This window comes from Myiozetetes cayanensis, unplaced genomic scaffold, assembly GCF_022539395.1.
Source record: "Myiozetetes cayanensis isolate MyiCay16 unplaced genomic scaffold, myiCay2020 scf26, whole genome shotgun sequence".
NCBI classification, from domain to species: Eukaryota; Metazoa; Chordata; class Aves; order Passeriformes; family Tyrannidae; genus Myiozetetes; species Myiozetetes cayanensis.
This window is the reverse complement of record NW_026087477.1, coordinates 3,025,560-3,041,222: the sequence shown is the minus strand read 5'-3', so window position 1 is coordinate 3,041,222 and position 15,663 is coordinate 3,025,560. Positions and strand designations below refer to the sequence as shown.

General features: G+C 67.4%; 2 protein-coding genes across 6 annotated transcripts; one reads left to right on the top strand and one right to left on the bottom strand.

The window, feature by feature from the left end:
* The first annotated feature begins 6,511 nt into the window (after window positions 1-6,511).
* On the top strand, window positions 6,512-10,561 carry LBX2 (ladybird homeobox 2). The gene is made up of 2 exons (XM_050321169.1): window positions 6,512-6,830; window positions 10,188-10,561. Exons 1-2 carry the CDS (start codon window positions 6,512-6,514, stop codon window positions 10,559-10,561), a joined length of 693 nt encoding a protein of 230 aa, XP_050177126.1.
* Window positions 10,562-11,217: 656 nt separating this feature from the next.
* On the bottom strand, window positions 11,218-15,596 carry TTC31 (tetratricopeptide repeat domain 31). Of its 5 annotated transcripts, XM_050321313.1 has the most exons (15): window positions 15,476-15,596; window positions 15,240-15,359; window positions 14,916-15,166; window positions 14,738-14,821; window positions 14,533-14,601; window positions 14,292-14,426; window positions 14,004-14,208; window positions 13,593-13,683; window positions 13,382-13,523; window positions 12,710-12,811; window positions 12,556-12,628; window positions 12,336-12,477; window positions 12,177-12,251; window positions 11,669-11,771; window positions 11,367-11,570 (listed from the first exon to the last, which is right to left on the bottom strand). In XM_050321313.1, exons 1-15 carry the CDS (start codon window positions 15,588-15,590, stop codon window positions 11,454-11,456), a joined length of 1,824 nt encoding a protein of 607 aa, XP_050177270.1. In that variant the 5' UTR covers window positions 15,591-15,596; the 3' UTR covers window positions 11,367-11,453. The 5 variants fall into 5 exon arrangements, with proteins under 5 accessions (XP_050177268.1, XP_050177269.1, XP_050177271.1 ...); XM_050321311.1 differs by having other exon boundaries at window positions 11,218-11,771; XM_050321312.1 differs by having other exon boundaries at window positions 11,218-11,771; window positions 12,556-12,625.
* Window positions 15,597-15,663: the final 67 nt, after the last annotated feature.

The window sequence follows — 15,663 nt, the reverse complement described above, 5'->3', positions numbered from 1 at the left end:
ACCTTCCTCGCAGGAAGCCCTCGGTCCCGCGGGGCTGGCGGCTCCATTACCAGCAGGACTCCGGGCTCCCGGCCCCCTCTCCATGGGCAGGGGTATGGCTGGCGCATTCCCGCTCCCGGGAGCGATGCCCACCTGGTGGGACAGGGAGCTGGGACCCTGCCCCGACTCCCCAACCCTGCTCAGATTCTGACACGGGGGGTCCCAGCTGCCCCAAGCTGAGCCCCCCCTGCCACAGCTGTACCAGCGTCGATGTCGGGGTCCCACAGTGGAGCAGAGGCTGAGGGTATCCCCAGAGCCCCTCTCCTGCCTGGGTGTTGTCCCAGAGCCCCGCTCCAGCCGGGGGGGCTCGTTCTGCCACGGCTGCCGCCCGCCCGGTCCCCTGATCCCTAAATCAATTGGGTGGGTTATTGCAGCGCCGTGTCTCGGTCTGCCGGATAATTGCTTGTGATCCCGGCAGGGAGGGGACGTGCCGCCATCATCCTGCAGCTCTGCCAGCGGCACCGGGCACCCGCCGCGGGGCAGGGGCTCAGGGGGCAGGAGAGGGCTCGGCATGACAAGGGGGTGCTCCTGGAGGAGTGAACTGGGGGTGTTCCATCCCCAGCCCACCCAGCCCCGTCTCCATCCTCGTTCCTGTACCCATCCCATTCCCGTTCCCATCCACCCCCATTCCCATCCCATCCTCATCCATCCCCCCACTCTCCCTGCACCCCCGGACCCCCACACCCCCGAGGCCTCAGGCGGCAAATTCCAAAGGGCACCCGGGAAGATTAATGGCGAGGCCGGGGCCGGGGCTGGGCCGACTGGTAACCGGATCGCCCCGCGGGAGCAGGAATGCGCCGCTGACCCCGCCGTGCCCGCCTCGCCGCGAGGGTCCCACCACGCGGGGTCACCGTGGGCTGGGCCACCACGGACACCCGCACAGCCACCGCCCCAGCCGGGAACACCCCTCAGTCCCCAAACTCGGAACGACTCCGTCCCCAGCTCCCCAGACCCAGAGAGGCATCCCCAGGGCTCACGGACAGGCGGGGTCCCCCCGTCCCCTTGACAGGGTGACATGGATGATCTCTCCCCACACCAGGAGGGCGCGCCAGGAGCTCCAGCTCCCTCTGCTTACCCCGGCCACAGGGGAGCAGAGACCCCCCCAAGCGCCCAGAAAATGGGGACACCGATGTTGTCATGCCGTACTGCGCCACGGGGGCCGTGGCGTGGGGGCTGCGGGGGCTGCAGGGGCTGTGCTGTGTCCGGGGGACTGCGGGGGCCGCGGGCGGCTGGCCCGGAGCAGCTGTCGGGTCTAGAGTTACGGCGGTGGCTGGGGGCGGGGAGCGAAGCCCGGGGATGGACGGGGTTCCCATGGTGGGGTCCCTACTTGAGGTCCCCCCGTTGATCCCACCCCGAGGGTCCCGCGGGGCTCAGGGCCGGACCCCGCCGGGCGGGGAGGATGCGGGATAGACCGGGGCTAAGAATAGCCCTAGGGTGGGAGGAGGAGGAAGGATGGGGCTTCCTCTGAGACGCCTCTTCTTCCTCTCTCCTGGCTCTGCCACGCGGCACATGTGACATGAGGAGACCCCAAGTGCCACCTGCCCCCCCGCTATCCCGCACCTCCGGCCCTCGTACGTCAGCCCTGTATGACAGTGCCAGGATCTGCACTCGATGGTGTCCTCTGGAGCCCCCGCTGTGCCCCCTGCAGGCACCAGTGCCACCCCGACCACCCCCCGCTACTGTCACCCCCTGCTGCTGTCAACGTCCTCCCGCTGCCGCCGCCGCGTTTCGTTGCACTTCGCTTTTTAATTAACCCCGGGGCGCTGCCTCGCCGGGGTTAATGGCAGCGGTGACCCGCGCGGCCATCGATCCCCGAGCCGCGGGCCGTGCTCACAGCGACGGACGGGCCCCCTCGGGGTCCTGCGGGATGAGGGGGGCGTGTGTGTCCCCCAACCCGGTGCATGGCTGAGCACAGTAGGACCCCCAGGACACCCCCACTCTGCTGCCACCAGTGCGGCAGCAAGGGACCGGTGGGCACAGATGGCTCCAGACGTCCCTTGTCAAGTTTGAGGGTGCACGATGGGGCGGTCCCACAGTAGGCAACCCCCTGATGCCACGTCCCCCCACCCCTGGGCCATTGCAGACCCTCTCCCAGCCATTCAGTGGCCCTGTGGCAGCACTGGGACTGGGGTCCTGTCCCACCCATGACCAAAGCCGGGTCCCAGCCCCTCACGGCCACCCTGGCCCCCTCCCTAGTCAGGTGCCCCTGTCACCCCTCTGTGCTTTAATGTGGGGGTCGTTCATCTTGGGTGGGGGCTGGGCTGTCAGCGCCCAGACGGGCCATTTCCGAGCCGAGCCCCCCGCACTCGGCTCTAATTGAATCCTCATGGTCCCGCCGCCGCCTCGACCCCACCACGGCACCCGCCACCGTCCTGCTGCCCACATCAGGTCTCCCAGGGGCCCTGGTGCCAAGGAGGGCCTGGGGATGCCCCACCCCAGGCACCCTCAAGACCACAGCCAGAGCCTCTCACCCTCTCCAGCTGCCCCATCCCAGCTGCTGCCCCCCTGGCACAGAGAGAACCCCACTCAGTGGGCAGCAGGCAGCCCCACGCCACAGCTCTGCCCCACAGCAGGATGGGGGTCCCACACCCCAGCACCCCAGCCTGCCCCCCCTCAGCCACAGATCAACTCGAGAGGGACCCCGACCTCATGGGGGTCCTGGCACAGATTGCTCTCCTGGGGCAGGGCATGGGGGTCCCTGCCATCCCAGCCGTGCTGTGCAGGGTCAGGGGGCGTGGGCGGGTGACAGCCCGGTGGGGGGGCAGCGGCGTTTGCTCCAGCTGGAGCCTTTGAAATGCAACCCCCCCTCCCATCCCATTTGGCTGGAGTTTGGCCCAGGCACAAATGGAGGCCCCGGAGCGGGCAGGGGGCCCCTGTGGGGAGGGGTGTGGCAGCTGGGACCAGGGCCAGTGGGACCCCTTGACCCCAGAATGGCACTGAGTAGGGGTCCCACAGTATCCACCTTCATCCTGGGTGTCCCTCCTGGGGCTGTGCACTGCTCCTGCCCCCAACCTGGCTGATCCCTGGCACTGGCACACATGGCTCCACGTGTGTGTGCCTGTACACGTGTGTGGTGTCTCTGCATGTGAGCCAGCATGTCTGTGCTCCGTGAGCCCTCTGTGCACACCTCCACACGCCTGCACACGCCTGCACACGGCTGAGGAGACTCTGCTGGGGGTGGCTGTGCTCACAGACACACACGTGGGAATGGCCAAGGCATGTGCTGGCCCCGTGTGCCCCCAGCCCTGGGCTGTCTTGTCCATGTCCCCATCCCCATCCTCATCCCCATCCTCATTCCCCCTCGGCTCATTACCACTCCATCCCCATCCCACTCCATTCCCATTCCATTCCATTCCCATTCCCATCCATCTCCATCCCATCCCACTCCCCTGTGGTCCCCCAGTGCTGCAGCCGGGGTTCAGCCCCCCCAGCCACTCGTGTTAATGAATCGATGATTTGCCAACAGCCCCGGGGGGGGGATCCCCGGCTCCCCTGTCTCCCGGCACATCCATCCCCGTTCACCGGGGCCAGGTGTAATCCCATTATTCTCGGCTCTGCCGCGGCCCCGGGCCCACCGCGGGGTCAGGATTTATTGCCAGTAATTGCCGGGGTCCCGTCCCCTGGCGCGGGGGTGCTCCCGGTGCCCCCCCGGCGCTGCCGCCGCTCCTGACGCTTTAATTCCGCACCGAGCTGTTCCCTTATTAAAGGAAAATTCATTTGCCAGTGATTTCCATGTGCCGGGGCCGCGCGGGGCCGCGGCCCTAATCGTGTTATGGACCGCTGCGGCGCGAGACTGGGATGGAGCCGATAAATAATGGATCAGGGCGGTGTGGGACGGGGGAGGCGCCTTACAGGGGCACCGCACCCCTAATCGCGTTACCCAGCACTGCACCAGCACCCTGCCACCCTGCTCCCGGCACTCTGATGCCCCAGTCCTGGCAGCACACGGGGGTGGGCAGCCCCGGAGCCCCCCTGAGCTGGGTACCTGGAACTGGGGGTGCTCCGAGACACCATAGCCCCTGACACGGGGGGAGCTGGGTGAGGGGACACGGCAGCCCCAAACACGGCTTGGACACCTGGTCAGCACCCTCTCACACGTACATCACCCCCTTGTGCAGGCAACGCCCCCTCACACGTGTGCACACACATGAACACACGCATGAACAGACACACACGTGCACACACACACACATGAACACATGCATGTGAACGCACACATGAACACATACACGTGAACACACACACCTGAACACATACACACACTTGCGCCCCGGTGTTGCCCATGCTGGGCACAGGACACAGCACAGCAGCTGGGTATGGGGTGTGAGGGTCTGGGGGGCGGTGGGACCCTACGTCCCAGACCCCCAGAGTCTTCCAGGGACACCCCAGGGCGGGAGCTGTCAGTGCCACAGGGGTGCAGTACCCTGGGGTGCCCCCAGCCCCATTCCGTGGACATACCCCTCACCGTCCCCTCTGGCCACAGGCACCCGGCCAGCGCCGGGCACTCACCCGGCTCCGCAGGAAGCTCCTGTGTTCCTGCAAAACCCCCGAGGGCTCGTTTTGTTCCCACCCTGTGGCCTGGTTTGGGGTGAAAAGTGTTTCCCATCCTGTGTTCCCGACAGCTGGAGCCGGCGCTTCCCCCGCCGAGAGGGGCCGAAGTCTTCGGGCAAGGGGCAGGGGGCTCAGCCCACCCCGGCAGCACCTCGGGGAGCACCTCGGGTGACACAAGTGGAGAGTCAAGGAGGAAAGGGGTGCCAGCACGACCATCTGGGAGCAGCCCTGAGTGCAGGGATTTGCCCCAGGTGTTGTAGAGCAATGGGTGGGTGCAATGGAGGGGTGCTGGTGGGGGGAGACGATGGGGTGGAGATGGCGTCCCACCCATTAGGGAGAGCACCACTGCTGGAGATCTGCCGGCTCCCTGCAGATACCCGTGCCACAGCCCGGTGGGACCACTCCCACATTCCCAGCCCAGGACTTGGCCACCGAGGTCCCGCTGGCCCCAGACGAGCCGGCGAGTTCCGAGTTCCGGGGGGGGTTCTTTCCTCAGAGGGTGGGCAGATGCAATTCCCCATCGGCACAAGGGCATTGAATCACCCTGGGCAGCGATTTCTCATGTGCGTCCTGGAGCGTTAAGCCAGGACGGAGCCCAGGGTCTCCCCATGGGGCTGGAACTCCAAGAAAGGGCTGTGACCCCGATTCCCTGCACCCCAGGAGCCTGGGGCCTTGTGGCCGGCACAGTGGCCTCGTTCCAGCAGCGCTGCCAGAAGAAATTGGGCTTGTAGGGGTCCAGCCGAGCCCAGGACCACTGGCAGCTCCCGTGGTGGGGTGGGAGAGGGGGTCACAGCTCTCCTGCACCCCGGGATGGGCTCCATTCCCCGGCGAGAGCCGGCGGCACGTGCAGCCACGGCAGCTCCGCCATCTCCCCGCGCCCTGCGGGGAGGACAAAAGCCGCGTGCGAGGAATCCGTGCAAACGCCGCCGTGCCGGGCACGCCGCCGTGCAAGGGGCCCCGTGTCCCTCTCCCAAACCGAGCTCCCTCCCCACCCCCCCCCACCAGCCTTTAATTGCTCCGGCTGCTGGGAAATTTCAAGGTTGAATTTGTCAAACTCCGATTTCCAGCCGGGAGATCGCGTTCTGCCTTTGTCAGCAAGATTGGAAAAATCCACACATACCCCCCCCTCCCGCCCCTTCCCCACTTCCATAATCCCAGCATCGGCGCTGCCGGATCCCCCTGCACCTGCTCCCCCAACCCGGCTCCGTGTGCTCCCACCGGGCTCCCCCTCATCCTCCGCAGGTTCATTACCACCCTGACCCCCGTGACCTCGCTGTGTCCCCGATCCCAGCGACGGATCCATGGGGACACCCGGCTGGATTGGGGCTGGGGGGTGTCGAATCGGCCCCCCAGAGGGACGATTCGGCATCCCCCAGCCCCAATCCCGCTGGATAATCCGGACGCGGCTTCACCAGCCGGGCCTCACCTGCGTGTGCGGCATCCCGGGATTTTTACGAGCGGCCGAAATCCCGGAGCTATTTGTACCGGGAAAGGGCAGTGGGAATGTGGGGAGGGAGGGGGGATTTATGGCTCTGAAACCCAAAACCCACCCGAAAGGGCTTAATCACTCCCAGCCGCTGCCCCGGCGCTTTTATGGGGCATTTTAGAGCAAAAGAGCCAATAAATTTTTGGGTGAGGGTAAGAGCCACGGTGAGGATGAGGAGGGAGCGGAGTGGGGAGGGGGACGGAGGGGACCCACCAGAGTGGCTTATAATGGGGGAAACAACAAGGGGGAGGCGCGGGGCTGAGCCCCGGTAGTGGCGGAGAGGGATCGGTCCCCCCCCGTCGACGGGGGGGGCGTCGGTGGCTCCTCCTCCTCCTCCTCCCGGTATCCCGGGCCTTTAAGGCGGTGGAACGGGGATCGCGGGGCTGGGGGGTGGGGGCGGCGGGTCCCCGTCCCGGCGCGGGTCTCGGTCCCGGCATGACCTCGGCGGGGGAGGCGGCCGGTTCCCCCCCGCTGCCCGCCGCGGTCGGCGGCCATCGGCGAAGCCCCCTGGACCGGCTCCCACCCCCCGCCAACACCACCAAACCGCTGACCCCTTTCGGCATCGAGGACATCCTGGGGCGTCCCCGCGGCGGGAGCCCCCCCGGGACTGGTACCGGTCCCGCCGCCCCCCCCACCCCGGCGGGGCCCCGCGGCGGCGGCGGCTGCGCCCCGGCCTCGCCGCTCTGGGCGCTGGAGGAACTCGCCAGTAAAACCTTCCAGGGGCTGGAGCTGGGAATGCTGCAAGCAGCCGGAGGTACCGGGACCGGGGGGTTACCAGGGCGGGGGGATTCCGTCGAGACCGGGGCGGGTACCGGGAACTGGGCAGCGGGCACCGGGAACTGGGCAGCAGGCACCAGGCAGGTAGCGGGGCCGGCGGGCGGCGGGAGAGGCCGTGGCGAGGCTAGGGATGCCCCTCCTCCCCGGTCCCGGGAAGTTTCCTCCGTGTCCCGGAGGGGCGAGCGGAGCCGGGAGACCAGGGAAGCCGCCGGTGCTCGCCCGGCGCGGACACGCGGCAGCCTCCGCCCGGAGGGAGGGAAGAGCCCCGGGACCGGACACTGGGAGCCAGAGAGAGTCCCGGCCCCGGTGAGCCGCCTCCAGCACCGAGGCACCGGAGCTTCGGGAGCACCGGCCGGGACGGCGCCGGCAGCTTTACCGGGAGCCACGGGACCGGGTGGTGGGTGAGCCCCGCCGTGCCGTGACCGTGACCGTGACCGAGCGCGGGGGCCGAGCGGTGGATCGGGCCAGGAGGCAACGGAAACCCGGTACGGGCCCCGAGCCCCGGCGGGGACGGTGGCTCTGGCCGGTTTCGGCCTCCCGCAGTGGCCCGGTACCGGCGGGGTCCGACAGCCGCTTATGGACGGGGACGAACCAGCTCCACCGCTCCCGGGCTCTGCGTCACCGGGTGGACGGACAGACAGACACCGACAGACGGAGCGCGGCGCCGCCGGGATCGAACAAAAACCGCTACTGAGATGGACAGACGGACACGGGTGGACCGATCGGGACTCTGGGACTGTTCGGAAAAACCAAGCCCTTACTGGGACGATCACGGACGGACCGATCGGGGTTCCGGAATTAAAGGAAAATCCCTCACACGGACAGACACACGGACAAGCAGAGCGCGGCGCCGCCCGGAATGAATAGAACCGTTACCGGGACGGACAGACCTACACGGAGAGATCGAGAGGGGCTCCAGGTAATTAAAAGGAAAAAAACACAACCCCTTACTGAAACGGATAGAGAGGGCCTCAGTAATTAACGGGGAAAAAAACGTTACCGGGACGGACAGACGGACAGTCACAGCAGAGCAGCATTCCAGTAATTAACGGACACGCTATGGGCACAACGCGGCTCCCGCCGGTAACGAAAAATCTTGGAACGGACGGAGACGGATCGACCGAGCAGCGCTCCCGTGAGTAACCGAAACCCCGTTACCGGCCGGACAGACGGACACGGGCAGAGCCGGGCTCCGGCAAATAAAGGAAAGAAATTCTCTAATTACGGAGTGTCGCTCCGGTAATTAACGAATCGTCGTACAGGTCAGACAGACAGAGTGAGGTCCGTGATTAACGAATAAGCCAACCCATTACCGTGTGGAGAGAGAGACAGAACGGAGACGGCTCGGGGCGCCCGGAATTAACGTAAAACCCCCCGTTATCAGACGGACGGACATGACCGGGAACGAAATAAATTAAAGAAAAAATCCCGTTACCGCAGGCAGACGGATATAAAAGGGGGTGAAAAAAAATCTTCGTATACCGGCATGGACAGACGGACAGAAACGCGGTCGATCGGGGCTCTCGGAATTAAGGTAAAAACGCCCGTTACCTGACTGACACGAACACGGCCGGGATCGAAAAAAATTAACGAAAAAAATGCCGTTACCGGGCGAACAGATGGACCGAAACAGGAGTGATCCCCGTTACCGGCCGGGCAGACGGACGGACACGGAAATGGAAAAAAAAAAAAAGAACGAAAAAACCCCGTTGCCGACTGGACAGACGGACAGATTCGAATGCGATCGGGCCTCCCGGAGCGGGAGTGAAGCCCAGGTACCGGCCGGACAGACGGACACGGCCGAGCGGGAATCTCGGAATTAACCCGATGGCGAACTGGCCGCGGGTAACGGCGGAACGAGCCGGGACCGGCGGACAGAGGGAGGTGCCGGTAACTCAGGTAAAACCTCGTTACCCGGACGGACCCACGGACATGGCCGGAACCGCCCGGGACTCCGTGATGAACGAAAATCTCTCTTCGCAGCGACAAAGGATGGACGGACACGGGAGCGATCTGGAGGGCTCCTGGAACGCGAGAAAATCCCCGTTGCCGGGACGGACGGACAGAAACGGGGTCGATCTGGACTCCGAGAGTGGAGGGAAAGTCGTGTTATTGGACTGACGGACGGACAGACACGGGAGCGATGGGGGTTTCGTGAGCGCGGTAAAGCCCCTTACCGGAACGGACCGGCAACAGTCCCAGCTCAAGCGAGACTGCTGGGACGGCCCGGGGCTCCGGTACCGAGCGATCGGGGGTCCCCAGGAGCGGAGCTCCCGTTGCGGGCGGCCGCGGAGGTCACCGCCGTTACCGGGGGATGCACGGTGATCCCGGAAGCCGCTTTACCGAGAAGCGGGTTGGTCCCGCCGGCAGAGGAGGGGTGGAACGGGACTGGGAGCAGGAGAGGGACTCGGGACGCCACCGGGATCCCGCCGGCGACGTTGAGCCATAGCCGGGGCCGCGATCCGCGTCTCACCGGGTGTTCTCTACATCGATGCCGGCACCAGCGGCCGCACCGGAGCCGAGAGCAGCGAGGCGATCGGATGCAGGGACCAGCACGGCCTCGGGTCTCCTGGAATCGTGGAGAGGAGGATCTCGGTTTCCGCCGGGGGCTCCCGGCTCCTCGCTCCGCTCCCATCTCCCTGCTCTGTTCCCGGCTCTGTTCCCCGCTTCGGTCCTTGTTCCAGAACCAGCCGCTGGCAGGACACGGGCGTCTCAGCCACAAGCGCAGCGGTGGCGACTTCGACGCGGCCGGGGCCGCTGTGGAACTGCGACTCCCGGCTCCCGGCACCGAGCACGGTTTGGTTTGCTCGGCTCTGTTGGCCTCGGTTCCGTACGGCACGGCACGGCACGGCACGGCACGGCTCTTCTGCTTCCGGCTCGACGCGAGCCGGTTCGTCTCCGTTCGACCGGGAGTCCGCCCGCCGTGCTGGTCGCGGCCCGGCGCGATCGGTGCGGGTGCCGTTACCGGTGCCTCTACCCTGACACTGCTGTGCCCAGAGGTCGGGACCCGCAGCGCTCGGGGCCGACCAGGTGCAGGTGCCCGTGCCATTACACGTTGCTCGGTGTGGGTCCCGCTACCTTTGCCCTGACGCCGCCATCCCAGCATGTCGGGCCTCGCCGTGCTCTGCGCGGCTCGGCGGTGCCGGTGCGGTGCGGGTCCCGGGCCTCGTAGGCCCTTCCTCACCGGGCGCCTCGGGGCCTTTCCCCGTGCCCTGCCCCCGCTGTCCCTGCAGGCACTTCGCGGGCGCCCCGGGGCTATTCCCCAGGGCCGGCGCGGGTTGCGGGGCCGTTCCCCGTGCCCGGTGCCGGTGCCCTGACCCCGCTGTCCCCGCAGGTCCGTCCCCGCCGGGCGCCCCGGGCCCGCGCCCTCCCTGCAGGAAGCGTCGCAAGTCCCGGACCGCGTTCACGGCGCAGCAGCTGCGGGAGCTGGAGCAGCGGTTCCGGCGGCAGCGCTACCTCTCCCCGGTGGACCGGGACGCGCTGGCGGCGCGGCTGGCGCTCTCCGCCGCCCAGGTCATCACCTGGTTCCAGAACCGCCGCGCCAAGCTCAAGCGGGACCTGGAGGAGCTGCGGGCGGACGTGGCCTCGCTGCAGGCGCTGCCCCCCGCCGCCCTCCAGCAGCTGGCGGGGCTGCCCGAGCCCCCGGGGGCTCCCGGCACCGCGGCGCCCGCCGAGCTCTCGGAGGAGGAGATCGACGTGGCGGACTGAGCCAAGCCCGCTCAGACCGGCTCGCCCCGCTCGGTTCTGCTCGGCACCGTCCGGGCCGACACCGCTCTGTTCGGCTCCACTCGATTCGGTTCCGAACGGAGCCGAGCCCGGCCCGGCCCCGCCCCGCCCCCTCGGTGCACCCGTTTTTGGGTATTTTTTTTGTTCGTCTTTCCATTGTCTCTTTTCTTTTTTTTTAATTTTATTTTCTATCGGCCCCGGTGTAAATATTTGCAATAAAGGCAACACCTTATTATGGAGCCCTGATCCTCCCCGGGGACCACTCTGTACCCCCCATTTTCCAGGCGAGCACTTCCCGCCGCAGGCATTAATTTGTTTTAACTGGTGATTAATTACCGGCTGAGGCCGACCCTCCCCCCCTCAATTTGCATATTAATCAAATTGTATTTGATGTCCCGCCTGTCACTCCCCCGCCCCAAAGCAAGTGACATTCCGGGGGGGTGGGGACCCCACCGCTGCCCCCCGGGGCTGGAGGGACCCGGGAGGACAAGGGGGAACATGGGGAGAGGACATGGGGGGCTGGAGCGGTGGGGTCCAGCACTGAGGTGGGGGGCAGAGAGGGCAGAGGGGTGGAAGGAGGGCTGGAGCATTTTGGGGGGGGCACCACCAGTCCAAGGCAAAAAAAAACCAGAAACAGGGACAATGATCTCAGTTTTATTATAAAACCCGAACAGGTAACAAATCCCTGAGGGGCCGTGGGGATCAGCCCGGGCCCAACCGCCCCAGGCACGAGGGGATGCAGGGGGGCCCCGACCCCCCCAAGGCAGGAGCGGGGGACACTCCCACCCCCAGCAGGGGTACAAGGCACAGGCAGGTACAGGCAGGTACAGGCAGGTGCAGGGGGGCCCCGGCAGCCCCCCCCGACAGAGCAGGGTCATCTGAGCAGCCCCCCGGCAGGGACGCCCGCCCTGGAGCGGGGCGGGGGGGCCGGCGTGGCGTGGGACGGGTGCTTGAGCTGCAGCACCAGCTCGCTGCCCTCCACGGTGGCACCCTGGGGACGGGGGGAGCTCGCACCGGGACAGGCCCTGCGGGCAGGGGTGTCCCAGGGCAGCCCCAGGGCGGGGGGCCCCGCATGCCCCCCCAGCTCACCTGCATGGCTCCGAAGGCCGCCTCCGCCGCCGCCTTCCCGCAGAAGTTGATGAAGGCACAGCGCCGGCCCGGCAGCATCCGCACCGAGCGGATCTCCCCAAACCTGGGGGCACAGACCCCCAAACATGGGGGGGCAAGGGTTACAGACCCTCAGAAACCTTCAAATACGGCAGGGAGTGTTAGAGACCCCCAAATGTGTGTGGCAGGGAATACCAAAAGACCCCCGAAGAGAGAGGAAGAGTATTAAGACACTCTTAAACCTGCAGGCAGGGGGATCAGAAACTCCCAAATCTGAAGGAAAACAGTTAAAAATACCCCAAAGCTGTGAAGTAGAGATCCCCAATACTGGAGGGAGCTTAAATATCCCCAAACATGGGAAGTAGATCACAGACCAGCCAACCAAGCAAGTCAGAACCACCAGGGAATGAGGACAGAGATGGCTGGGGGGCACCAGGGCTGTGCTAGGAAGCTGGGGATCCCAGGGGGGCGGTACCTGGGAGTCACTCACCGGCCAAAGGTGTGGCGCAACACCTTCTCGCTGATGCGGGAGGTGACATTGCCCACCCAGAGCGGAAAGCAGTCCCTGCCGAGAGCCACCCGAGTGTCACCAGAGCCAGTGCCACCTCACTGGAGCTCTGGGATCCCCCAGCCCCCTGGAGCCCTGTACCTGGCAGGATGGCTTGGTGGCAGTGTCGGGTGGCTGGTGGCTGTGGCAGGTCCCTGTCCTGGGCCTCTCGCGGGGGTCCCGGTGCTCCCCCCCGCCACACTCGTGTCACCTGTGTGCTGGCTGCTCCCGCTCACCCACCCCCCTGCCAAGGGTCCGGGGGAGTCAGCACCCACCAGGGACATGGGGACATCCCCAGGGACCCCCAGCCCTGGTCCCTTACCAGGGAGAAGCGGCGGCTCTTTGGTCTCAGGCAGGAAGGGGGACACAGGGACTGCCCCGGAGCGGCTGCGCTGCTGTGGGGGGACAGGGGTGAGGTGTGGGGGGCACAGCAGGGTGGGGGGCAGGGGATGGGGGGCAGGGGAAGGGGGTCTCACCCGCAGCAGGGCCCGGCAGGCCTCCAGCTGTGCAGCGGCCTCGGCATTGGCCCCGTCCCGCAGCAGCAGCTGCTCGAAGGTGTGCGCGGCCTCGGCGTAGCGCTGGGGGCAGGGGGCACCTGCAGCCCCCTGCCCGGCCCCACGGGCACCCCACCACCCAAACAGCACCCCAGGGCACCCCAGAGCCCCCTGCCTGGCCCCACGGGCATCCCACCACCCAAACGGCACCCCAGGGCACGCTAGAGCTCTCTGCCCGGTCCCACGGGCACCTCTCAGCCCAAATGGCAGCCCAGGAAAACCCCAGCCCTCCCCCGAGCCCCTGCCCAGTCCTCCGAGCCCTGGCACCCCGCAGACCCTAATTTGCACCCGATACCTCCCTCCTCTCTCCCAACCCTGATACCCCTCAGCCTATGCCATGCAGCCACACCACTCCAGAGCTCCCCAGGTCCCTGTAGCCCTGACCCAGCCCCACCGGCACCCCACAGCCCCCAGCTCAACCCTCAACTCAGCCCCAACAGCAGCCCATGGTACACTACAGCCTTCCAAAAGCTCCCCACCCACTCCTGGTGTGCTGCAGCCCCTTGCCCAGCCATGCCACCCTCCAGCCCTCCTGCCCTCAGCCCCCAGCCGCTCCTGCAGCCCCCCAGGGTACCTGCAGCCCCCCCAGGGTACCTGCAGGCCCCGCAGGGCCTTGCCCTTGCGGAAGGAGCCCTTGGGCCAGCCCGGCTGCAGCCCCAGCGCCGCCTCCGCGTCTCTCAGTGCCTCCTCGTAGCGGCCCAGCTTCTCCAGGCAGTACGAGCGGTTCCCCAGGAGCCTGTGGAAACACGGGGGTCGCTGCTGCCTGGCCCCCCCACCCTGGGACCCCCAGGACTCCCCTGCTCACCGGTGCTCCTGGGGGTTCAGCTCCAGGGCAGCGCTGAAGGCCCGAACGGCCTCGTCGTGCTGGCCTGCCTGGGCTGCAGCGATCCCGTGGCCTGGGGGCACGAGGGGCACAGAGGTGACAGGGTCCCTGAGCCAGCCCAGAGCTCTGCACGGCAGCCCTGGGGCAGGGCTGCCCTGGACCTGAGGAGCTGCACAGAGAGACCCCCAGACCAGACCACCCTGGGCAGGGAGCCCTCCAGCACAGACCACCCTGGGGAAGGACAGCACCCCTGGCACAGCCCCCCCACGAGCTGGGGAGCAGCAGGGTGAGCCCCCCCAGCACAAAATCCACAGTGCAGCAAGCAGAGCCCTCCTGGCACAGCAGGAGAGCCCCCCATGTGCCCCCCACATCTTCAGGACTCCCTGTACTAACCTGCCAGCATCAGGCTCTGCTCCACTGCACCGGGGCCAGGGGGCTGGGGAGGGGCAGGGCTCTCCCCCCTGCCCTTCTCTGGTGCCCTCCTGCCCAGCTCCGTGTCCCCTGTGCCGGGGGGTCTCTCCTTGCCGGGGGGGCGCAGCCGGACCCCCGCCTTCTCCCGTGCTTTGCAGACGAAGGTGCAGCTCAGGTCCAGCTCCTCCTGGGGGGGTAGGGGGGTGGGCAGGCAGAGCCCAGACAGCACCCCCTGTGCCCACACAGCCCCTAAGGGAGACCCTCCCTCACCTCTGCTCCCTCTGTGTCCTCCGATGGGGCCGTGGAGCTCCCGGGGTGTGGGGAGGGGCCTGTGCAGCCCCCCTCCTCCTCAGCACCATCCCGGGGGGGCCCCGTGCCCGCAGGGCTGCTCGGGGCCGGGGGACTCTGCAGGGACAGGGAGGGGAAAGGGTGGCTGGGGCAGGGGGTGCTGCCCAGCCCCCAGCTCTGGGGACCGGCAGGACAGCCCCAGGGGGCTGAAGGGGTCACACACCGGGTCAGTGTTCTCCTTGTTCTTCTGCTCTTGACACAGTTTCTCTCGTTTTTTCCGGTCTTTTTGCTTCTGGAAAGGGGAATTACAGAACCGTTATAGCAATGCAGTCCTCCTCAACCTCCCCCGAGCCCAAAGCCCCAGGGCTCAGGGACAGCAGCTGCCTGCACCCCAAGGGCTGACAGTGACTCCTCCAGGGCCCACCCACCTTCTTCTTCAGCTTTTTCTTCTCTGCTTTCTTCTTCACCCGCTCCTCCTCCGCCACCAGCTCCTGGGCGTTCCTCTCTGCCTCCTGGGAGAAGCACACAGTGACGGCCCCTCCCGCGATGCCAGCCCGGGACACCCCAGCCCGCGGAGAGCGGGAGGAGGGGGCGAGCATTGCCCACCTCAGCCGTGAGCCGGGCCCGGCGGGGCGTGGGCAGCCGGTCCAGCCGCGCCTCCAGGGCGCTCGGGGGGGCCCGGGGGGGCTGCGGCGGCGGCTCCGCACACAAGAAGGACTTTCGGAAGCCGCAGTAGCTGTAAGGCCGGGGCCGCTCCACGAGGGGAACGTCCCAAAACTCATCCCGCTCCTCGTAATCTGTGTCGGACTCATCCTCGTCGTCATCCTCCAGCTGGTAGAAATGCTCCAGCCTGGGACCTGGTGGGAGAGCGCAGGGCATGAGGGGCAGCCCCCGGGCACCGGGATCCCCGGGACGCCTTGCCCGACTCACCGTCGTCCCAGAGCAGACACACCTCCCCCTCCTCGCACTGGATCACCGTCTGGGAGGGGCCCCGCGGCAGCACTGGGAGCTCGCCGAGGCCGGACAGGCGGTGCCAAGGGCAGAAAGGCGCTGCAGGGAGCGCAGGCGGCCGTGAGCCGGGGCAGGCGGAACGGAAACCCGGCCGGCACGGGCGCCGCTCCCCGGCCCCGTCCCGGGCTCCCCCTCCGCGCCCCCCCGGCCCGTACCGCCGTTCCAGCCGCCGGGGCCGGGCGCGCAGCCCCAGGGGCAGGCGGCGGGGCCGGCCCCGCAGGCGGAGCCCCCCGGGCCGGGCCCGTCCCGGTCCCGCATCCCGCCCCGCATCGCCGCCAGCCGCCGCGCGCCGGAAGTGCGTCACAGAACCGACGGGAAGTGGGGCAGGGCGCCGGCTGAGGCC

Bases quoted from the DNA above. Each gene is read 5' to 3' on its own strand.
- LBX2 (XM_050321169.1), top strand. From the start codon at position 6,512: ATGACCTCGGCGGGGGAGGCGGCCGGTTCCCCCCCGCTGCCCGCCGCG. The intron at 6,831-10,187 runs GTACCGGGACCG...CTGTCCCCGCAG, and splicing joins AATGCTGCAAGCAGCCGGAG to GTCCGTCCCCGCCGGGCGCC.
- TTC31 (XM_050321311.1), bottom strand. From the start codon at position 15,590: ATGCGGGGCGGGATGCGGGACCGGGACGGGCCCGGCCCGGGGGGCTCC. The intron at 14,822-14,915 runs GTGGGCAATGCT...TGCTTCTCCCAG, and splicing joins GGGCCCGGCTCACGGCTGAG to GAGGCAGAGAGGAACGCCCA. The intron at 14,209-14,291 runs GTGAGGGAGGGT...CTACCCCCCCAG, and splicing joins AGGACACAGAGGGAGCAGAG to GAGGAGCTGGACCTGAGCTG.